This window comes from Mustela nigripes, chromosome 12 (genome assembly GCF_022355385.1).
Source record: "Mustela nigripes isolate SB6536 chromosome 12, MUSNIG.SB6536, whole genome shotgun sequence".
NCBI classification, from domain to species: Eukaryota; Metazoa; Chordata; class Mammalia; order Carnivora; family Mustelidae; genus Mustela; species Mustela nigripes.
Genome location: NC_081568.1, coordinates 102,963,535 through 102,988,198, shown reverse-complemented (window position 1 = coordinate 102,988,198; position 24,664 = coordinate 102,963,535). Strand labels below are relative to the sequence as shown.

General features: G+C 33.1%; 1 protein-coding gene across 4 annotated transcripts in view; it reads left to right on the top strand.

Annotated features, from left to right (window-relative positions):
• The window catches only part of AP3B1 (adaptor related protein complex 3 subunit beta 1), a 284,409-nt gene that overhangs the window by 59,521 nt on the left and 200,224 nt on the right, over nt 1-24,664 (top strand). For 3 of the 4 annotated variants that reach the window (XM_059418118.1, XM_059418117.1, XM_059418120.1), the window contains 4 exons: nt 9,741-9,836; nt 10,532-10,692; nt 13,455-13,521; nt 21,686-21,868. In XM_059418118.1, the coding sequence (XP_059274101.1) occupies nt 9,741-9,836; nt 10,532-10,692; nt 13,455-13,521; nt 21,686-21,868 (507 nt within the window). The remainder of the gene's footprint in view (nt 1-9,740; nt 9,837-10,531; nt 10,693-13,454; nt 13,522-21,685; nt 21,869-24,664) is intronic. The other variant, XM_059418119.1, reaches the window with a different exon arrangement.

Genomic DNA, 24,664 nt, shown 5'->3' with positions numbered 1-24,664 from the left:
AAGAATATGTGTGGAGTTATTTCATCTTATATGGTATTATTTTATCCTTACTGTGAAGTTATCTGAGCTTTGAGTTTGTTTCATGGGAAGGTTTTAAATTATGAATTTCAATTGTTTATTGGGCATAGACTTCTTTGGGAAATAGTTAACTCACCAGCATGGGTTGCTCAAAGCTTGTATAGTCATGAGAAAGGTCTGTTTTTAAGACAGTCCCTTGTCTGTCTTGGGCAGACAGAGCTATTGGACTGTTCTGTGTGATAAAAGTATTTGATGTATCTGTTGTCTTGAGCCATGGTGTACCAGTTTGTCCAGATAGTGTATACTAAAATTGTAATTTATGGTAAACACCTGCTTTTTCTTTTCCTCTTCTGGAGCTTCAGTTACTGATCTCATATGTAGTGATGACAGTGTATGTAGTTGTACAGTTACCTATGTGACCGAACCTTAATAAATGCTCTTGACTGTCTTTCTCAGTCAAGTTTCCCCAGTTGGAAGTATTTCATATATGTCATCACACTGTTGTTCAAGGAATTAAGCAGATCTTACGGTGATTCCACTGGTGGTAGGTCTCTTTTTTGTCATCTTTGAACATACACTCCTAACCAGTATATAGTTATATACTGTCTACTGCTATTTCACCACCAGGGCTCACAGTGTTTTGGTAACATGTCTAGTTTTTTTTAGTTTTCTGTGGGAAATTGTTCTGGTACAATTTTATTCCAAAATTACCAGAAATTCATCATCTCTTAAAGAGATTTAAAAATGAGCTGCCCGCTCCCCAAAGTCTTTCATGCGTTCTGACATGTTTACCATTTGTGGCCCTCTTCATTCCTTAGTATAGGCCCAAATATTATATTTGATATTATTTTCCTTAGGATAGAGGACATTTCTTGTTTTGCTGGTAATGAATTCTTACAGCTTTTGTTTTTAAAAAGTCTTTATTTTGCCTATAATTTGAAAATATTTAGTAAAATATACAGTTGTACATTTACAGCCTCTTTTGTTTAAGATTTAAAAAATATTTCCTTGTTTTCTGTCCTGCAAGTTTCCTGTCATTCCTGTCATTGTTAATCTCTGTTTCATTGTGTGTAATATGTCTTTTTTTTCTCTTGTTGGTTTTAAGATTTTTCTCTCCAGCACTGGATCTATACTTGATTGTGATATACCTTGACTTTTTTTTTTTTTTTCCATGTTTATCCTCCCAAGTCTGTGGAGCATCTTCTATTTTGTGGATTTAAGGTTTTCTTAAAATTTGGAAAAATTTCACCCATTAAATTTTCAAAAATATATTTTCTCTCTTATCTCTCCCTCTGGCACTTCTAGTACACATATAGACTAATTGATGTTGTCCTGCAGGTGCCTGTTACTGTGTTTGTTTTTTTTTTCCTCCAAGTCTTTTCTCTCTCTGCTTCATTTTGATAGTTTCTCTTGCTGTATATTCAAGTTAACTGACTTTTCCTTTTGCTGTGTCTAACTCATTAATCTCTTCCACTGTATTTATTGTATCAACTTTTATACTTTTCATCTCTAGATGTTTCATTGGGTCACTTTCACGTCTTGGAATTCTCTCCACAACATAGTCATATTTTTGTCTACCTTCTTGGGCATTTGGAGCGTATTTACAAGTCATTGTAAAGTCCTGCTGCCTTTTGTTTTTTTTTTTTTTTTAACTTAAACTGTTCCCAAAGTGGGGCTCAAACTCATGACTCTAAAATCAAGAGTCACATGTTCTCCTGAACAGGTGTCCCTTTGCTGTTTCTATAATTTCTGTCATTTTGAGTCTTTTTCTATAGATTGATTTTTCTCATGGTTATGATTCATATTTTCCTAATTTTTAAATATCCTTAGTAAATTTTAATTAGCTTCTTAAAAATATAAAGTTTATGTTGTCATTTGTTGGATCTTGTTGTATTCCTTTAAATTGTGTTGATTTTCTTGTGGTATACGGTTAAATTATATGGAATCATTTGATTTTGCAAAGCATGCATTTAAGCTTAATTAGGGAATACAGAAATATTTTTAGTCTAGATTAATTTAATCCCACTCCTAAAGTGATGTTCTTCTTAGGATTCTACTTAAAAACCCATGTATTTATTTATCAGACATTTTGTGTCTGCCTGATAGGGACATGAATTATTCCTAACTCTTTGTGATCTTTGAGATCTGTTCTGCCTTTTTCTGGTGTTTGTTTTTGGTGTTCTTTGTTCTTTTGTTGTTATTTTTTTGTTTGTTTTTTGGTTTTTGGTGTTTTTTTGTTTGTTTGTTTGTTTTTTTGTTTTTGTTTTTTTTTTTTTAATCTGGACTCAGGTAGTTTCTTCTCTCTTGTGCATGACAGTGCTTAGTCTAAGATTCGGTGGTTGTCCTCTGCAGTGTGTGTGCTGTCTCCTTCTCACTATCTCTGTGAAGTTTCCTCCTGTTTGTTTTTCTGCCCTGCAAATTCTAGCAGTCTTGGTCTCCAAACTTTGATCTCTCTTTACTGAGCACAGTGAGTCTTCAGGATTCTATTGAGTTGCCCCTGGTGTGCTGGTGGATATATAGCCCTCTCCAGTAGCACTCACTTTGACTTTTCCCTCTGAGTACTCACAGTACTGGGCTGCTTGTTGTCCAACATATGAAAACTGTTTTTCAATCTTCTGTTTGGTTAAGGTAGGAGGGTAAACCAGGTCTCTCGGTTATTATTAAATTATAGCTTCATATGAAAATCTGCTGATCAAATGACACACTAGTCTCAGTTTCCCCTACTTTGTATGTGGAATTGTCAATTTATAACCTGTGACATACTTGAAAATTCACATCATTTTTTTCTAGCCTCTGCATCAGACTTCTATAGCAGTGTCTTATAGTGCTTTATGGCCAGAATATACTGAATGAGCTATATATCTTTAGCAATTTTATAGTCCATGCTTAAGTATTTTTAGTTTTAGAAATAAAGCTTTTTTTTTTTTAATGAAGAGATTGGGTAGATACAGAAAAAAATAAGAGTGAATAAAATAATCTTGAGAGTGATGGTAGAATTTTTTAAGTAGAACAGTAAGATTAGTGAGGTCATACTTCAGTTATGTAATACAAATACAAGATTGATGTGAAGTTCACTCTTAGCTATTATTTTAATACTATGACAGTGTATTGTGTGTTACTATGTCTCTAATATAAGGTAAATTGGTTTAAATAGTTTTTTTTTTAATATAAGGTAAGTTAGGTTAAATAATCTTTGATTTATGTATTCAGAATCTGGAAGGGGGGTGCCTGGGTGGCTCAGTGGGTTAAGCTTAGGTCATGGTCTCAGGATCCTGCGATCAAGCCCTGTGTTGGGCTCTCTGCTCAGCAGGGAGCCTGCTTCCCCATCTCTCTCTTCCTGCCTCTATGCCTACTTGTGATCTCTCACTCTGTCACAAAAATAAATAAAATCTTAAAAAAAAATATCTGGAAGAGTAAAAGTAGGAGTATATTTTATACAATTTCTGAAGCCCACATTTCCATATATGAAAAGAAACATTTTCCCATCGCCATTTTAACTTTATTAGAATAATTTATATTATAAGATTTTGAAGAGATGTACTTTAAACCCATTTTTAGATACTTTTTAAAGTATACTTAATTTTTTTATGACATAATGCATACATTGTATATTTTGGATAAGTGAATTTTGCTACCAAATGATTTGTTATCATAAACTCGGTTTGACTAACTTGGGAAAATTAAAATCAAAACACTTAATTCATTTAATATTGGGCTTAAATAGGGTCTCTATTCCTAGGAACAATGATTGCTAACATTTAAAAGATATGAGTGCTTACATATACCCTCATTTTATCCTCACAGATAACGTTGTGAGGTTGATTCTGTCATTTCCCAAATTTTATATATAAGGGTGAGATAGCAGACAGGTTAAATTATCTGACCAAGGTCACACAGCTACTGTGTTTCAGAGTCAGAATCCAAAGCCCGGTGGCTTGACTTGAGAATCCATCTTAGACCGTTACCCTTTTAGAGCTGTCCTTCCTAATTGGTGCTTCCTTCCTCCTCTTCTGCCTTAACGACTTTGGCCCCAAATCAATATCTGGTATTAGCTATTCTTTGGGAGGTATCTGGCATTGGTATAATTTTTTTTTATGTTTTAGAGATTGGTAGAAATGAGCAAGTCCTTAGTAATTGGCAGTAAATTAGCTAGTTTCCCTTGGATTTATAGTCTTATAAACAGAAAATTCTGTGTTATTTATTGTTCATCCAAAGCTGTTTGTACTGTTCAGGAGTTATAATAGCAGAACTTCCCTGTTTGTTCATCTTTTCCCTTTACACTCAGATTCTCTTATACTGCCTAATGTTCTGCGACAAAAATGTCACTATAAACATAATTAGTGGTCTATTTGTCGGATTTCTTTTGTTCTCAAAATACCTTGTTTTTTGAAATTATACTTAATCCTCTAGTGTTGTGAGAAGACTGACATAAGCTTCTTAAAATTTATGTTTAGAGAATTGATTGATGTTTCATTGCTATCAACTGCAAAATTTCATTTTTATGAGTACATGCTGCCTTAGACACCCAGTTAAGCTGTACGTCATCTTCCATTTGATGTCAAATGATACCAAAAGTTACCTAGTAAGCAATCAGTGGTTATAGTACAAAAATAATCAAAGGTTTAGTCAATAACTCATGAAGTTTGATGTACTGGTATTGATAAACTAATTAAACAGATCTGCCTGTGTTCTTCCAGCCTACTGGGGCTCTGCTATGATTAGCTTTACAGCCAGGAGTGTTGTAACATTGAATGAAGGTAACTGATCAGAGAATGGTGTAGTCACGGAGCTTTAAGTACTCCCATTTCTGGTCACAGAATGGTTTCAGGGAAACTAGGCTTTCTCTGCACACCTGCAGCCAGTCAGTGCATAGGCCTCTTGTGGTCAATATTGATTGATTCTTATAACAGAACTAGAACAAATTTGGTGTTTTGCAACCTTCTGTGATTTAATATTGTTATGCTTTTTGCTATAACAGTCATAAAAATCCTTCTCCAATAGTGCGTAATTACAGCAATGCCTGCTAGCTCAGCTGTAGATCTGAATGTTTCAGTGTTGCCAATATAAACCCCTGGATATATTCTGGAGTTCATAATTCAGCCTTAAAAGTTGGCTGTACAGTTACTTGATAAATAAAGGTGTTGCTGCGAAATAAATCACAGGAGGATGAGGGGATGGGTGGACTCTAATCCATTTTCTTTCGAAACTACAGAGAATTGTAGACTGGATGTGAATATAATTAGTAAGGAAAAAGAATATTTTAAATGATTAATTTTTTTTTCTTAAACCCACAAGTTCAAGACTTTGGAGGCAATCGTTGTAATATCTGTCATCTCTTCATAATATGTTCATGTTTTTCTAGGCCTTTATTTGGTGAATTATAGCTATTGTGATGTTAGATTCCTGATGTAGCAATTATGGGAAATATCTTGGTAAATTTTTTCAGTTTACCACTGGGCAGTGATGTTTCATTCAGCTAATTATTGAACTCTTACTATATGCCAGACATGTGATACAGATCCTGAGAATATACAGATGAATAAGGAATGGTTCTGGTATTTAAGTAACCTCTTGTTCATTCTAAGGTGGAGTTGAGAAATATCTTACTTAAAAATGCATCTGTGTGTTGATTTGATTTATTGAAAATTGTATAAATCAGTCAACTAGCAGTGTTAATTGCTTTTTGGCACTGTTGTAATCTTAAGAACTTAAAAATCTGGTAGTGGAAAAAGCTATTTCTGCCTCAGACAATTAGATAAATGCTTCTTAAACTGTAATTAAAAACTTTATATTTCCATTTAACTATAATATAAAACATTGGGTATATTTTGGATCACATGGTTACCATTTTATATAATAGCATTATATAATTTTGGAACCTACTTGTATTCTTGTGTAAGACTGCTTGCTTCTAAGTGAACATTGAAACGGTTTGTGGACTTTCAGTGGCCTAAGTGGGTTGATATCCTCTGTGGATATGTGATCACTTGGCTGAGACTGCTGTTGATTGATTGGCGCTCAGAGGTGGTGGTGGTGGTGGTTTTGAGTGAATTTATTCCTGATAGGCTGATGTTCCAATATGAAGAACTGTCATAGGTTGGTTGACTTGCTAAAGTTTGTTCATTTAGCTTGAGCTTTTGTTGACCTGTTGGAGAGGTTTAAAACAGTTTTAGTGCCTGTATTTTATCACTGCTACAGAAAAAGCTGTCTTTGTGGAAATGTAGGAACTTAAAAATATTTTAAGTTTGAGATTTTTTTTTAATAATGAAAAGTTTCAAATACTTTTATAATCCACGAAAGGACTATTATTTTATAGTAGAGAAAATTAAGAAAGATGAGATTTACCCTGAAGTAAAAATATCTTTGTTTTATCTGAACACACTATTAATATTCATTGTAAAAAAATTAAATAATAAAGGCATAAAGAGTGAATACCTCAGATATACTCACTGCTAACAATTTACTACATAGATTTCTTAACTTAGGCTTAAGTTTGAATCCTAGTTCTTCATTTAATAGATGTGCCATCTTGGTCAAGTTACTAAACCTCACTATGCTTCAGTTTCTTCCTTGGTAAAATAGGAGTAATAGTACCTGTTTATTGAATTGTAAATTTAAAATCAGTTAATTTAAGTAAAACATTGATAATAACACCTGGGATGTAGTTATTGCTATATATAAGGTATTTGCTATTATTGCCATATTATGTCCATTCTAAGATGTTGGTTTTGTATTTTAAAGTTTCTGCAGGTGAGACTTAATGTTAAGAATTGATGGTGACTTATAATTGGCAGGGTTTATTGTTTATAAAATAATGGGACATCTTAAAATTGATGGTGTACCTTAGGTTAATAAAAAACGTGTGCATTTTTATTAGTATAGAAGTGATATCATATAATGCATATGATTTTGCACCTTAAAACATTTTACAAGGACATTTTAAAAAAAGATTTTATTTATTTGACAGAGCGATCACAAGTAGGCGGGGGGGGAGCATGCTCCCCACTGTGCAGAGAGCCCGATGTGGGGCTCAATCCCAGGACCCCAAGATCATGACCTGGGGTGCCCAGGTGCCCCTGCAAGGACATATTTTTAATGTCAAGTGCAGATTTACTTAAATCTATTTGGTGACTGCATAGTATAATGTTATATGGGTATCCTGTTATTTATTTTGCTGTTCATCTTTAATGGGCATTTTATTGTTTCACTTTTGCTTTGTGGAAGATATGATTAGCAGAACTTGGGGGAAGGTAGGGTGATAAGGTGAGTGGAGATTGAGACAAAAAAAGTGCAAGTTATATCTGGTTACTGTTCCTCTTTGACTGGAAAGGAATTTGGGGGCAGACTATGGACAGCGTTGGGTACTGAGTTTTAATTTTTTAAGGGTTTTATTTTTGTTTTTAAGACTTACTTGATCCACTCACCATGGAAGGGTATTTGTAATAAATAAAATAAAATTTTTTTTGGTTACTTTTACCTATAACCCTATCCTTACACTGGAGAAGAATGGATTAGTATCAGCTTAACACAATATGTTTAGCATTTAAAAAAAAATAATGATGAAGATGTAGAAAGGATGCTCATTAAGTTTTCACTTTTACCTCTAAAATTGTAAAGAATATCCAAATAGGTTGAAATACAAGGTGGGGTCTAAAATTATCTTAAGAGCGTGCTGTGATGGATTGAATCTAGATTGTCGACAATTTCTATAGATAAATGTACGATATTGCCCTTTTTTTAAAAGAAGAAAACCTGACTAGGACATTTACTCAAATATGGCTTTGTTTAGTCAGTGTACATTTAGAGAAGGTATATTGTATGCTTAAGAATAAGATCTATCAGTGGAAGCCCCTCACATGGAACATGGCCTTAACTTGTTCTACTTAAACTTCATTTGTAGTTTGAGGTACTACACTGAAAGTAATGTGGACAAATTGGGGTGAGTTCAGAAGGAAGCAAACAGGATAGTAAAGGAACTCCAAAATATGCTGTGTTGGGGTGCCTTGCTGGCTTACTTGGTAGGACGTGTGACTCTTGATGGGGTTGTAGGTTCAAGCCCCACATTGGGTCTAGAGTTTACTTAAGAAAAACAAAACAAGTACATTGCGTCATAGGAAATTGGAGGATGAGGGAAGGAAGGCCATGGCAATTATCTTTAAAAAATTTCAGATTGGTTAGTAGGACATAAAATGTGGCCTGGTGTAGCATTCTTTTTCCTTTTCAGCATCAACTCCACCTATTTCCAGCTGCTTCCCCTCATTTCCTGTGCTCTATGAACATTCTATAAACTTTTAGATCTGTACTCTGTTGATATATTAAGAAATTAATCAGACACTGGTATCTTAAGATACTTGAGAAGGAAGATACAGGCTGTGAGCAGTGTCAGAAAGAAGCAGTTGATGAATTTCAACTCAAATTCTTATTTTTATTTTTCTTCATCATAATTCTGTTATATAGACTTAGTGATTAAATTGCCATTTAAAACAGTTTTTGGAAGACACTTCCAGTCTTTTGGAATTTTTATTACATAAAATTGATATTATTGGTCTATCTTATTCTTACTAAGCTGAAAATATCATGTAATATATATCGGAATGTGACTGTTAACATATGGTCGGGGTTGGGGCTCCAGCACCTTTTGATTGTTGAGAAAACACAAGTTCAAATACTATGTATTTAGTGGACAGAACCCAAGGTCTTTCTAGTGTTTGTATCCTTCATTTTGAAAATGTTTTTACAGTTCAGTTAATATTTTATTTTTAAAGATTTATTTATTTATTTGACAGATAGAGATCACAAGTAGGCAGAGAGGCAGGCAGACAGAGAGGAGGAAGCAGGCTCCCCGCTGAGCAGAGAGCCTGATGCAGGGCTCGATCCCAGGACCCTGGGATCATGACCTGAGCCGAAGGCAGAGGCTTTAACCCGCTGAGCTACCCAGCCGCCCCTCAGTTAATATTTTAATATTCTTGTTTGAGTTTTGCTCAGGGATTTCTTATTCCCTTCAAGAGAAAGTGTTATCCGACAGAACTGGCTCTGAACTCAGGTTCACATGTTTGGTGCTTGAAAATCAAGAGAGACAGGTGATGGTGGGAAATGAAAGGTTGCTTTATTCAGGAAGCTGGCAGCCTGGAAAGATGGTGGACTGATGTCCCAAAGACCACCTTCCATGTCCAGGCAAAGCCAGAAAGTTCTAAAGGGGAAGGTATGGGATGTTGGGGGTTGGTGCTGGGCCAACTACAGGAGAAGGTGGTGCCCAGGCAAATAGTCATATGTTGGCATGACCCTGGACAGACTTGCTGGCATCAGCAGCAGCTGTGTTCCAGTGTGGTCAGGACTTCCCTTCTGGGGAAGTCTGGTCCTTTATTCCTTAAGGCCGGTGGTCTGCAGTTCTCAAGGAAAGTAGGTTAGTTCATATGTAGACCAAGGGACTTAGGTCAGCAAACGAGGAGTGCATAAGCTTGAAGCAAGTTAGCCCTTAAGACCTGTTGGAGTTTGTTACAGAACACCTTGATAGAATGCTTCTATTATAGATTAGATTATTAAAATGCTTATTTTATAAGCTTTTTGGTGCTATTCATTATCCTACAATGTATTATCTGTATATTACAATATAAGCTATTCAGGAAATATTTACTTCAGGAAAATTGAGAATGGATTTGGTATTCAAAACATTGAATTTTTAATTTTGGCTAGGATTAAATGATTTTTTTTTTTTTAAACAGATCAAGAAGTTAGTATATGTTTACTTGGTCCGGTATGCTGAAGAACAGCAGGATCTGGCACTTTTGTCCATAAGCACTTTTCAGCGAGCTCTGAAGGTAAATAATAGTGTGAGCCAGCAGATAGCTACAAGGTTTGTGTAAAGTTGAAGGTGTGTGATTTAAAGAACTGGAGCAAGAATCTAAATGGCACAGTAGTGATCTGAAAGAGTTGAAAGGCCCCTCACATTGCCTGTTCAGTGTAGATAATATGTATGCATGTTCAGTGTAGATAATATGTATGCCTGTTCAGTGTAGATAATATGTATGACCAACTAGATCTTTCCCGGTGTGTTTCCTTTTCTGTAGATTCCTTTATATTTTATTTATTATCGTACATCAAAGAACTCTTCATCATTATACCAACTAGTTGTTGAAAGTGTGTAATGAGGGGACATGACTTTTTAAAGATAAAATTTATAACCTGTAGCATTTTGTAATTGTGAATCTCTAAAAACCCAACATGCTTATTAATGAATGATTGACTAGAATTATAACCATTACTTTTCTTGTTCAAACATTATTCAGAGAAATGAACATTTATTTAACTCTTTTTTTCTTACACATTTCCATATACTAATCTTTTAAATTAAGTAGCTTTTTTCTCTTGTTGTATTTTACATCACTTCTCGGCCTTTTGGCTAAGATCAAGTGTTGTTCTATTTTACCCTGTGGGCACCAATTAACTGTGTCATAAAGATATAATTGGAATGTTAAACTTGAAATTTTGATGAATATTTTTGCACTATTTTTAGGACCCAAATCAACTAATCCGTGCAAGTGCTTTGAGAGTTCTATCGAGTATTAGAGTACCAATTATTGTACCAATTATGATGCTTGCTATTAAGGAGGCTTCTGCTGATTTATCACCATATGTGAGGAAGAATGCAGCCCATGCAATACAGAAATTGTACAGGTAGGTGCTTTTTTAATAATACCAACGACCTCTAATGGTATGTGGAATGTTAACACCTCATGGAGGCTTATTTGATTAGCTCTTAAGAGTAGTCTGTACTTATACGGAGTAAAACCCAGTGACAGTTTTTTCCCCACAAACATTCTTTAGACATCTTTAGCTTTATTTTGGTTTTAGAGACCCTATGCTGGTTTTCACTTGTGAGCCTTTTAGGGCCTATGATAATTTTATAGATTTTATAACTTAAAACTGAAGGGAATTTGAATTCTCACTTATATATTTCTCATGTACATAAATGTTTATTATTAGAAAATTAAGACTTGTCTATTTATTATAGGGTAGAATTTAAAGTGTATTATCCTCTTGATTCACTTTGTTTTTTTTTTTAATTTCTTAAACATTATTTAATTTTTAATTTAAATTCAGTTAATTAACATATAATGTATTATTAGTTTCAGATGTAGAGGTCATTGATTCATCAGTTTTACATAATACCTAGGGCTCATGATTATATGTCTGTGTCCTTCTCAATATCCATGACCCAGTTACCCCATCCCTGTAATCCCTCCCCTCCAGCAACCCTTAGGTTGTTTCCTATGATTAAGAATCTCTTACGGGAGTGCCAGGGTGGCTCAGTGGGTTAAGCCTCTGCCTTCGGCCCAGGTCATGATCTCAGGGTCCTAGCATTGAGCCCCACATCAGGCTCTCTGCTTAGCAGGGAGCCTGCTTCCCCCTCTTTCTCTGCCTGCCTCCCTGCCTTGTGATCTCTCTCTGTCTCTCTCAAATAAAAAAAAAAAAAAAAAAAAAGAATCTCTTATGGTTTGTTTCTCTCTCTGGTTTCATCTTGTTTTATTTTTCCCTCCCTTCCCCTTGATCCCCTGTTCTGTTTCTTAAATACCACATACGAGTGAAATCATATAGTTGTCTTTCTCTGATAGACTTATTTTGCTTACCATAATACCCTGTAGTTCCATCCATGTCGTTACAAATGGCATGATTTCATTTTTTTGATGGTTGAGTATTGTTCCATTGTATATATATACCATAGCTTCTTTATCCATTCATCTGTTGATGGGCATCTGGGCTCTTTCCATAGTTTGGCTATTGTGGACATTGCTGCTATAAACATTGGATGCTGGTGCCCTTTCAGATCACTACATTTGTATCTCTGGAGTAAATACTTATCAACTCACTTTGTTCTCCTTTCTTCCATCTTTGGCCCTGATGTTCCCTTCTTTGATTCTTTTATAGCGCTCTTTTATTGGATTTTAAAAGGCTGGTTTTGAAATGCAACAACATACCATATTGGTACGACATTTCATACAATGCCTTGATCCTTTTGGAAAACATAGTGCCTGAAAAAAAGAATTATTATCTATAATAATTTGGTATTATTTTCTGTTACCATTGATTCCACAAGCTTTTATCAAGATCATTTTGTGTTTTGGTGTTGGGTTGTATGCGTAAGTTGTATGAAAATGGTAGAGGATGTATTATCACATATTTGAGGAAAAAAATAAAACCAGTGACAATTAATTAAAGGTGATATATAATTAAATAAGATATTAGAATATGATATATATGTATATAGAAAGGCATACTAACCGTGACTTTGATAGGATATGGCTCGGAGGTTATTATATAGGGCTTCATAATGTAAAGATGTCATGAAATGGGATTAGTTAGGAAAGACTGCTTAGAGAAGGAAGACCGGAGCTAGAATTTGAAAGAAGTACAAAGTTTGTTCAGATAATTATAATGGTTAGCAATAAAGTTACAGTAAGTATGTGAAAAGTAAAAATTCATTTTCTTAGGTTAACTGTCAGACAAAGTTATATCATACTTCTATCTTTTCTTGTTTATGTACTTGCAGAATAGGTTCCAAGTTCAACTGTGACAAATTTAAAGTCCCTCACTGGAGCCCATTTTACTTCTCCAGCCCCAACCCTTTATTCTCTTTGGCTGAAATTTACCGTATAATAGCTCAGTACTGCCTGTTAGTGCTCTACATAAAATGTTTTTAACTTAAAACCATCTGTTTAGTTTCAATCTAGGAAATTTCCTCCTATTTTCAGTTAAAGCCAAATTGTTAAGATTCTTCTGTGATGTCACTTCTTGTTAGAAACCCTCCATAATCTTTCTTACTCCATTGGTGCTCTTCATATTCCTGTTATCCTTTATACATGTTTCTGTTATATGCAATGATTATGTTTGGGACTTTCTTTACTAGACTATCTTATTTGTCTTTGTATAACTATTCTCCGCTTCACAGTAAATGGACAACAGTTGAATTCCATGTTAGGAAGAAATTATAGTTACTAGTATTTCAGTGGTTAGAAATGTTTATAGGATAGGATAGGATAGGATTCATTTCTGAATTTTGTATATATGTAAGCCTTTGCTTGTATTTTTTTGACTCTATTACAGAACGGAAACGATAGAAAATTTTTATTTGGGAATTCTCTTTTTTTTTTTTTTTGACCACTATGTATCTGTAGTCATAAATCATTACTGTTCTGTTCCTTTTTTCCCTCAGTTAAAAAAAGAATTCAGGTTTAATTAATATAAGCAATTTTACAGAGAAAGATTAGGACACATTTGGGAGAAAAAAGTTTTGTTTTGTTTCTTTCTATCTTTACGTAATTCTTGCTTTCCCTGTCCCCTAAAAAATTTTCTTAATATTCTTGATGTTACTAGCTTCATTTTAAAATTTGAATTAAAGGAAAAATTTTAATGTGTGTTCTTTTCTTTTTATGTTTTAGCCTTGATCCAGAGCAGAAGGAAATGTTAATTGAAGTAATTGAAAAACTTCTAAAGGATAAAAGCACAGTAAGTGATAACCTTCTTATGTCAAAGTAAATTTGTGTTTTATTTACGTAGTATCATTTTGCCATTGTATATGTGGTAAAATTATTTTTACTGATTTTGAAGTGGTGTAAATATTAATGGAGTTCATTAAAATCTTTGAAGAATAAAAATGTGTTTATAAAGAGAAATGTTGTATTTAGAATTTTAGCTTGTTACGTGTTTCTTCGTCCGGAATCAGAAGAATAAATTGGGGGGGGATCCTTTTTTTAATATGTGGCTTAATTTTTGACGGTTTTTTTTTTTTAAAGATTTTATTTATTTATTTGACAGAGAGAAATCGCAAGTAGATGGAGAGGCAGGCAGAGAGAGAGAAAGAGAGAGAGGGAAGCAGGCTCCCTGCTGAGGAGAGAGCCCGATGCGGGACTCGATCCCAGGACCCTGAGATCATGACCTGTGCTGAAGGCATTGGCTTAACCCACTGAGCCACCCAGGCGCCCAGTTTTTGACTGCTTTGAGTATAAAAGTTTTTATTTCAAGCAATGATTTATTAGGATTTTTAAAGGCTGAATCACCTGGGAACAAATAGATTGTTTTAAAATGAAGTATTAAAGAGATATTTTAAAATTAGAGTATTATAAATGTGTTTTTAAAAAAATATTCTAAAACATTTTTTTATTTGTAGGACTGTTTTATTACTAGTAAGAGTCATCTTACTGGCTACTTTGAGTCATCTTTTGTGAATGTACTTAATCTCCTCCTGGTCTCTTCCCCACTCCCTTTCTTTTGTATAGTGATAATGAAATCTAGGAATAGGGATGACCCATGGGATCTGTGTATTTTGTCTGATACAAGTACAGCTCTTTTGCCTTCTTATAGTTGCTGTTCAGATGATCTTTTTCTTTGCTTTTACTTTCAACCTTTTGGTAATTTTGAATCCAATCCAATTTTGTATCTCTTGTAGACAGTATATAGTTGGATATTGTTTTTTAATCCACTGTGACAACATGTACGTTTTGGTTAGGTTGTTTAATCCATTTGCATTTAATGTTATTGATTTAGTTGAATTTATAGCTGTTATTTACTTGTTTTCCCTATCTCATATCTCTTTTGTCCCTCCTTTTTCCTTTACTGCTTTCTTTTTACATTATGAATATGTTCTTTTGAACATTTTACTTCCTTTAATGAGTTTTTCTCTATGTACTCCCTGCCCCATTTACTTTGAAAATATTGTATTATACATGAAAATATGGTTGGGGATTTCATTCCTAAGCCATTCAGCAAAATTAGTCTATAATATAGCAGAAATCTTCATTGTTGTTCTTCTATAATGCTTGATGTAATAAAGGAGCTAAGTAAATACAGATCTGCCCAATAAATAAAGACAGAAATTTTGATTTCTTTCTGTGTGGTGTACTTGTTATCTGCTTCTAGGATCCAGATGTGGAATCAGTATTATTGGTATTATGGTTAACTTGATTTTATAATAATACAAAAACATTTAGTTTCTTTGACATGCAAGACTTTTGCCAAGAATTGTAAAGAATATAGTAAGGTCTTTAAGAGACAGATCCTTTACTTTAATGTAGTTTACCATGATTTCTGTTACATTATAGACTAAAAGAAATTTGTTGCATGGCCTGTGAATGAAACCTCCATTTAAAATGTGTGCATGTCTTCCTAAAAAAAAAAATACATCACAGGTGAAAATTGCAGTCTGTGTAATAAGGCAGAATGGGGTTTGTGTCTGAACTTCTGCCCCTTGTGTAGCTATATATTAAGCCTTCATAAATTTTAGTTCCCAAATTTGTATAGCTTGTAATTTCTAATGTATGAAGTTCTATTTGTTTTGAAAGAGCTGCTGTATATATAACTGGGATCATAGCGCCTGACACCATAGAAGGGGGTTAATACATATTCCAACAAGAAATAAATGAATGAAAAAGGAATGTAGAAGATAACTTCTTTGTAAATTTGCAACAGTTGGTTATTAATTTCTGACCATTTATTTCCAAAATACAATAGAAGACATTGAATACTTGTTCATAGTAGGTATGTAATATTTGTTGAATGATTGTGGAATTAATTTGGTGATAGTAATTAGGTATTTACTATCTTTTTTGGTGATAGTAATATAATTACTAAATTTTTTGATGTTAGTAGTTAGGTGTTTACTATCATTTTTAACACTTTGCTTCCCAAATTGTGTGTGTTATATTCAGTGTTTGCAGGTAGAGCTTATAGGAGCTTTAATTGTCTATCACTTATGAGACACTCCTTTTTCCTAAAGTGTTGCATGTTTATATATTTTTAAACTCAAAAGACATCTAAATCTATTTTTCTGTGTTAAATGGCAGTAGTTTATACTGATGCCTCTAATTGCAGTATAGTAGTACAGGGTTCCTTCTAGCCTTCTACCTTTTCAGCATCTTTCTCCAACATTAAAAAATGTGGCTATCATTGTCCTCAGTATATTTACGTACTCTTTCAGCCCAAGATGAAGAGTAAGGGTTTCAGAATTGCTAGCATGTACCTTTGTCGGGAGTGCTGAGATGGGGATTGCTAGTTAAATTAAATATTAGTTCTGGCAAAGTTTTTTTTTTTTTTTTTTAAGTGTACAGTTTTAAACATTAATTCTGTTCAATTGTTACTTTTATTTGCTCAGGGACTTCAATTTTATGTAGGTTGGATCTTCTTTGCCTATTTTACATTTCAACCACTGTCTCTCCAAACCTTTTAACTTCTTTCTTTACCTCATTTCTGTTCACTTGGTTCTTTTTCTACTTTTCTTTAATTTACCCTTACTAAATCTTTTGTTCAGCAGCTCTCTTGCAAGGACACCTTGCAATTTAATCATCATGTTTGATTATTTTCTTCCTCTCTGTTTCTTTCCTGGTTTCAGTAAACTTCTGTTCCATTTCTTCCTGATATCTTTTGTTTATTTCTGTGGTCTTTTATGAATTTCTGATTCATACTCATTTTTCTGATTATCAAATGCTTCTTTAAGGGTGATTACTTCAATTTGGAGTGTTATGTTAGACAGTTTTCTTTTTCTTCATCATTAATTTTTTAGGGGCTACTTTTTATCAGCTGAGTTGTTTTGATTTTCACTTTTTGTTTTCCGTATGTGTGGATTACCTACATTTTCATATTTCTTTGGACAGGGCTAATGATTTGAATTTGAGGTGTTTTGCAAAATTCTAGTACAAGAACAATGTTTCTGTCAGAATAGTGAAGTATGCTTTTCTATTAGTTGGCTTTTTTAAAGGAGAGCATCCATAGGAAGATGTGAATGTCCTAAAGTTATTTTTATTTTTATTTTTTTATTTTTTGGTCTATTAGGAGCTTAGATTTCCTCCTCTTATTTCATTTTTTTCTGTCACCCTATAGCTTCTGAGGGACTCCTTTTCCTCTACCTCATTTTTAAACTAACTGTTATCTTCTTAAAAATGTTCTTTTCCAAGATAGTCTCATTGAATCCTTCCTCCACCTCCATCCCTCTTGAAATTTCTTCTTTGTAGTCCAGTGGACCCACTGGGAATCTTATGCAGTATTTTTACACTTAGAGCACTTTTTTTTTTCTTTCTCCTGTTGATTTTAATTCACTCTTTTGCTTACCACCAACTCCTTACTGCTTTGTTATGGAAAGTTTTTTCCAGACTGCCATAGGTCTTTGTGAAGTTTTATGATATAAGCTTGAAAGAGAACTCTCTGGGATTTAGGACTTAATTTTCTATTTACATGTAATTTGAAGTTTGGAGATTCTTTCTTTTTTACTTATGCTTAGGGCAGAGGTTTTCATCTTTGATTTTTCTGGGTTTAGTTTAGGAGATTCAGATTTACTAACGTGCTATAACTTGTCTAACCCATTTTTTAAGTTAATTATGTTTTAAGAACATATTATGGTAACTTTTTCTTTTGTGTGATTATTACCTATTGTAGAAATGTTTAAAATATTCTACTATTTATGCATATGTTTATGGATCTTAGCATTATTATTACTTTGTCTTTTAAAATTCTTTATTGAAGGAAGACAGATGTATTTCCTTCCTCCCCCAAATTAATTATGTCCGTATTGACGTTTGAAACAGTAAGAATCAGGGCGCCTGGCTGGTGCTCATTAGATTAAGCGTCTGCCTTTGGATCAGGTCATGATCTCAGGGTGCTGGGATTGAGCCCCACGTCAGCTTCCTGCTCAGTGGGGAGTCTACTTCTCCCTCTGCCCCTCCTGCCTGCTCTTGCTTGCTCTCTCTGTCTCTGTCTCTCTCAAATAAATAAAATTAAAAAAAAAAAACAAAATAGTAAGAATCCCAAATCATTTTTGTTTAAAAATTTCCCAATTAAGTGAACTATGCTTGTCTAGTTTATTTTTGCATTTTGAAAAGGAATTTATTTGTTATCATCAGGAGCTTCTTGGGATCACTGTTGCCATATTAATGTTGCTATTGCTGCTGGTAATTACAATTTGAAAGGTGTTAATGTACTTGAAACTTTTCTTCACTTAACATTTGACTTGGAGATACACCTTCTGTTGCTTCTTTTAGCCTAAAGCAAGACTTACTGACAATTAAGATCTCAAAGGCAGTTCTGTAATTCTCATTTTAAGGAAAGGTGGGCATATAAACATTATTAAAATAGAATGATTTTTCCATTTTACTAGGGTAAGACCAGTATTTATCATAAAAATAGTCCTTTTCTAAAAATACATTGTGGGGTTAAAGAATATAGTTATCGTAAGATAACTGGAAAAACATTTTAGGGCTACTGAGGTATAACTATTATCTAATGGTTATCTATAAATTTTGAAAGACACCCCACAACTATAGTCAGTAAAATTAAAAGGGAATATTTTATTAATGTTCCGTTATCCCCAATCAGCTGTTACAGCTTTCTTATATAATTTCTTCATTGTATGTTCCTAGATTTGCTGGTATCCTCCTATACTCTCTATTTAACATATCCTAAAAACACTCTTTTACTGGTGTTCAGTTTCAAATTCATTTTTAAAGTATGTAGTGCTTTCTCTGGTTTATCTTTAAAAGGTAGAAATCCATATTGGTTGAGCAACTTAAGCATAGCGGTGGACAGTCTTATTTAGGACACCTCAAAAGCAAGGTAGCATTTATTTCCTGTTTCTTTCAGGTTAATTTTAAAGAAATCCTTTGAAAAGCTTTTAACTTTCTAATAGAAAACAGAACTTCTTAAGAAAATAGATTAGGTCAGTGCTTACTGAAAAATTCAGTTTGTATATTTTTTTATGACAAAGTTTCTCCTTAATTTAGCTAAAAATGATGTTTAATAAATATATTGGTAGTTAATAACTAAACTATGAGGGTAAGACACCATTTGATAAGTTATTGATTTAATGTTGGTAAAAGCTTCACTGTTGTGGGCAAAAAAACCCCCCATACCTCTGATTTTGTGCAGATGTTTTATTGTGATAGATCTATTATCCAGCTATTAGAAGATAAATGACTGATCTTTCCCATTTTCCATGCCTCAAGAAAATTGAAATAAGAAGGGGAATATCATTTGGGCTGTATGATTAGGGCAGGTTGGATGGCCATTAATTTAAGAGAAGAAAATCTTGGCAGCATTGGCCAACTTATACCATATTATCAATCAAACCTTGATGCACTTCTTGTGATGACCCAGCACTCTCAGGTTTTTGCAACGTTAATTAGAATTCATGACAAAATAGATGCAAGGAAACGTTTTGTACCCTTCATAATTTTATAGAAAATTTATTGTTATTAGAGGAACCATTTGCTTAGTGTGATTTTTTTCATTACCAGCTTGTCAACTAGCATAGATAATCTGGAGAAAATATGAACTCCATAGATGGGTTGTCACTTTTGTTGATGGTTCATGTAGTTTACCTTGGAGCACAGCTAATGGCTGAAGTTCATAGCAACAGCACAGAAAAACGTGGCAACCAAGGGAAGATAAATGAACCATGTTTATAGCTTTAATATAAAAAATACATAAATGGAAAACTGCATTTGAATTTGATGAGCTCATTGCTAGTTTTGTTGGAGTGATTTATTTTTCCCCTCATATAAAAAGCTACTATTGACACAGTGAGATGGAAATTAACTGTCTGTTTTGGGGGAGACCAATATTTTTGGTCTTAAAATCAGAGAATATCATTTTATTTTAATTCTGGAAGTTTTATAGAATATTGAATGTTTAATAGACCAAAATTATCAATTCTGTCATTGTTTAACCTAGGGTCAGTTGTTAAATCCATACAATGAAATACCTAAAATAGTCAGTTTTATTTTGTGAAGGTACTTTTCTTTATATTCTAAATATTTTTGTGTTACCTTAAACTTTATTTATACTTAAGTATTTTCTTTTTTTCATGTTATTAGTTAGTACTTTAGAATTATGTTGTACCTATAGCTCTTAGTTTAGTAAATATAATAACATTTGATAGCTAATTTTTCTTTTAATTGGTGTCTGTAATAAACACTTCAAAAAAAATCTTCTAGGCTTAGGCAAAATACTTGATTTTACATAATATGTCTTAAATTGGAACTTCATTGCATTGTGCTTTCTGTTTCATGGACTATTTTATTCTAAATGGTATTATTTATTTTTGTACTTTAGTATCCTATATCAATTGATATGTATTTCTTCTATTAATGTAAGATTGACCTATATATGAAATATATCTATGGAAAGATAGATCTCACAAATACTAAGTTATTCTGTAGTTTGATGTCATAAACTTCAGTTGTTTTAAGAGATTTTTAAATGGTATTAAATCTAACTGTTTAGAAATATCAAAGAATACAATTTTTGAAGAGTGATTTGTATAGGAGATATCAAAATGTAGAGATGAAAACATAAACTTAACTTCCTTTCCATATCAATAGCAAATAGGAAATTATACATATAATACATTTTTTATTTAGTTCACACAAATAATCAATTCTTTGCTTTTTCGATTGAAGTACATTCATGCTGGGACCAGCAGGCACCAGTACATGGGCAGGGCTGGAGTCAATAAATGCGGCTTCACGTTTACACTGATTGGTAATTCATAAAATCCCCACAGGACTAGAAACTTGTTTAGCATAATAGCAAGTCTATATTCTGAGCTGTTTTCTTTGAATTGTATTGTTGGTTGCATATTAATAAACTAAATGTCAGCCAAGTAGAGGGACAAACACTAAAAATACAAATATCATTGTATCTAATATTTTTCAGAAAGTACCATTTCTGTAAGTTACATTTCTATTTAATTGCTTATTTTAAGTCATTGGGGAAATTCTAGACACTAAAATGAAGATCCCCAGTGTTTAGAAAAAATACGATATTAATTTATTTTTTCATCAGCATTATATTGTTGGCTAACTGCACATATATCAGTGGTACATATATAGAAGTATTTGTATATTATGTATTGTGCTTAGCTTGTATCTTTATTCCAAAGATACCTTAATTTTACTGCTTTGCCCAAGTATGACAATTACAAAAACAGCATTTATGGTTCATTAGTTGGTCTTGGTGGGAGCTGACTTTTGTTGGTACTACATTATTTCATTTTATACACATTGTTACATACATTATAATCACTAAAATTTTAGCCCGTGTGTTTTCTTTGTAACTGAAATATTGGTAAAAATTAAGAGGTAGATTAAAATGTTGAAGATTTGAAAGTGTTCTATACCAAAGTACTTGAGTTCCTCACACACTTTAAAATAAATTCATTGTCTTTTTTATTTTAAACTGACATGATCTGATCTTTGTTATTGTCTTATTTTTTTGAATGCTGTTATATACTAAATAATGAATCTTTAGATTGAAACTTAGGTTAGCTTTAAAAATGTGGAGATGAAAACATAAATATATATGATGAGTAGATTGGATCTATGTATGAACAATTTATTAAAATTTAACTTGATGAAAAATTGTTGGAATTTCTAATAATACTAAAACTTCTAATTGTAATATTTCAAGAAGGTACTAGCTTTTCAGACATGTCACAGCTATAAAAATTATTCTTTAAGGGAGTTACACCGAAAACTTGTTATTGATACATGAACAATAATTTTTTAAATTAAATAACTGAGTACTTTAAATATTGTCGTAACACTGATTGCATCTCTGTAATGCCTGAGTAGAATTTTTGATGGAGGGAAAATGTTTTTTAATGAGTTACTATTTCTCCCTTTTCTAGCTGGTAGCTGGCAGTGTTGTGATGGCTTTTGAAGAAGTATGCCCGGATAGAATAGATCTGATTCACAAGAATTACCGCAAGCTCTGTAATTTACTAGTTGATGTAGAAGAGTGGGGACAGGTTGTCATAATCCACATGCTAACTCGATATGCTCGTACACAGTTTGTCAGTCCTTGGAAAGAGGTAAGTGTTGAATGGTCTTCCATTTATAAAGTATACTAAGAAAATGGATGAGCTTTAAAAATGTGTATAGTTGTAAAATATAGAGATTGGCATATTTATGGAGAGCTCCCTTTTTTCATGTTCTTTTGGAAAGCAGGAAACAAATGCAAGCATAATTTTTCATTATTTTGGTACTGATTGATATATACTTAATGATGTAGTATATAAACTTAGTATGATACTTGGCAAGAGGCCCTTGTTAGGAGCAGAGCCTGGTACATTGTTTGCAGTGATATTGCCAAATCCTGGATTTTTTTTTTCATGGATTTTTTTTGAGGCTAGTTGCTTTCATATCTTTAAGTCTCAGCTATTCAAGGGACTCACTTATACAAGTGGGTAATGTGATTTTAGCACATGGGAATTTATACCTAAGAGAATTTATTACCTTATAGGTAAATATTGCCAAACTTTTAACTACCTTTTCTTGTTTTATCTTTTAAAATGTTTGTTTTCTTTTTTCACTTAGGCTGATAGAATTTTAGTAAAATTTATAATTAAATGAACCTTACATTGAAGTTGTTTACCTTGTGCATATTAACACTAGAGGCATACTTAATACCTTCTCTTTGCGTAATTGATAGTTGAAAACATTTTATTACATAATTTGCAAAAGAGACCTTTTATGTATATATTTAATATTTAAGTATAAGTTTTAAATTTGTTTAAAAAAAGAAATATTAGGGCACCTGGGTGGCTCAGTGGGTTAAGCCGCTGCTTTCAGCTCAGGTCATGATCTCAGGGTTCTGGGATCAAGTCCTGCATCCGGCTCTCTGCTCAGCAGGGAGCCTACTTCCCTCTCTCTCTCTCTCTCTCTGCTGCCTCTCTGCTGCCTCTCTGCCTACTTATGATCTCTCTCTGTCAAATAAATAAATCTTAAAAAAAAAAAAGAAATGTTACAAGAATAGCACATTCATTCTAATCTTGTGATAGTTCTTTTTTGTCTTTTTAAAAAGCAAGTAGAGGGAGATGGGAAACTGGGCAAAATGGGTGAAGTGGAGTGGGAGATAATAGGTTTCCAGTTATAGAGTAAATAAGTCACAGAGGTGAAATGTACAGCTTACGGAATATACAATAAAATTGCCTGGTGATGGCAGCTACACTTGTGGTAAGCAGAGCGTAATGTATAGAGTCATCAAATCATTATGTTGTACACCTGAAAATAATGTGATGTGTATCAACTTACATTTCAATTAAAAAGGAAAAAATGGTATAGATTTTTAAAATCAACTGCCTAAAAGTAAAAGAACAGAAATACCCCAATTATATCATAATGGTTTGTATACAAACTTATGTGTACATACACTTTAGTTGCTCAATACATTGGAGTGTTCAGTTCATTTCACTTTTGTTAATTAGAAATAAAGTGAGAGGAAAATGTGTATCAAATAGAGGAGTGTTCATAATACGTATTTTAGATGATGTGTTAAGCATTCAGATGTTTAAGGGTTTAAATGTTTAAAATATTCATTGATGCTTTTTATAGTGACTTAGTATTATCAGTATTAAAAAGTATTTTAAAATTTTAAAAGTATATCTTTATCCATAAGACTGTTTGTAATACGGACTCCGTCTTAATTTTAATATTAAGAAAGTGTTTGTTATTTAAAATTGAAATGTTTTGGGGCATTGGGTTGCTCAGTGGGTTAAAACCTCTGCCTTCAGCTCAGGTCAGGATCCCAGGGTCCTGGAATTGAGCCCCGCATCAGGCTCTCTGCTTAGCGGGGAGCCTGCTTCCCCCCCGCCTCTCTGCCTGCCTCTCTGCCTACTTGAGACCTTTGTCTGTCAAATAAATAAAATATTTTTAAAAAATAAAATAAAATTGAAATGTTTTGAATTAATATATAAAAATCTCATGCTATATAGGGCACTTAAATTAATGATTGCTTTTTTTTTATAAAGTTAATTTTATTTGTCATTGAACAAAGTTGACGCTTGATGACACTTTTGCTGGATTAAGCAACAACATGCCCATGCTGCAAATGTCTTGGCCCTTTGATATAAGTAATAACTTTGACAAGAGTTTTTTGTTGCTAGTAATAAGTTGTTTGATTTCAGCCAGTTCTTTTCCAGAGTGCTGTTCAGATACATTTTTTTTCCCATTAGAAGGTTATAAAGTAATTTTGCCTCATCTAACCACTGTCACTATTTAATAAGATTTAAAATTTTACTTTCCTATCACCATCAGATCATTTTCAGTATCTCTGTGCACATAATCCTTTGCTTTGCTATTATGTAGAAATTGGAGTTAAAATACATTTTTTCTTGCCATATCTCCTAAAAATATGTAATAGACTTTAAAATCTCTGTGTTTGTAGTTTGTCTATTTATTTGTGTTTCTGTTCCTTGAATTTTATTTCATCTTATTTTAGATAAAATTCATATTAAAAGCTATTTGCAAATCAGGGAGGTTAAATTTTAATTTAAAAAGTTGGGACTATTTTTGTGTTATTCTGTGTGTTTTCACATGTGGATTCTTTGGATATTAATTATTGCAAACATAAGATGAAGTCTGGTCTTTGTCCTGGGTACACTGAAACTGGGCTAAGTAATTTCTTACTTTTGCCACATATTTGCAAATATGACCTTTGCATTATTCTAGATTACGTGGTTGATAGACTAATTCATTAGTTTTCAAATGTGCATCTCAGGCCTCAGGATGTTGTAACACTGCCACAGGAACAACCACAGGGGGCAGTGGTGCTCTAGACAGCAGCTCTTGGGTTCTTGCCTCTGTTCCAAACAGAGCAGCCTTTATCT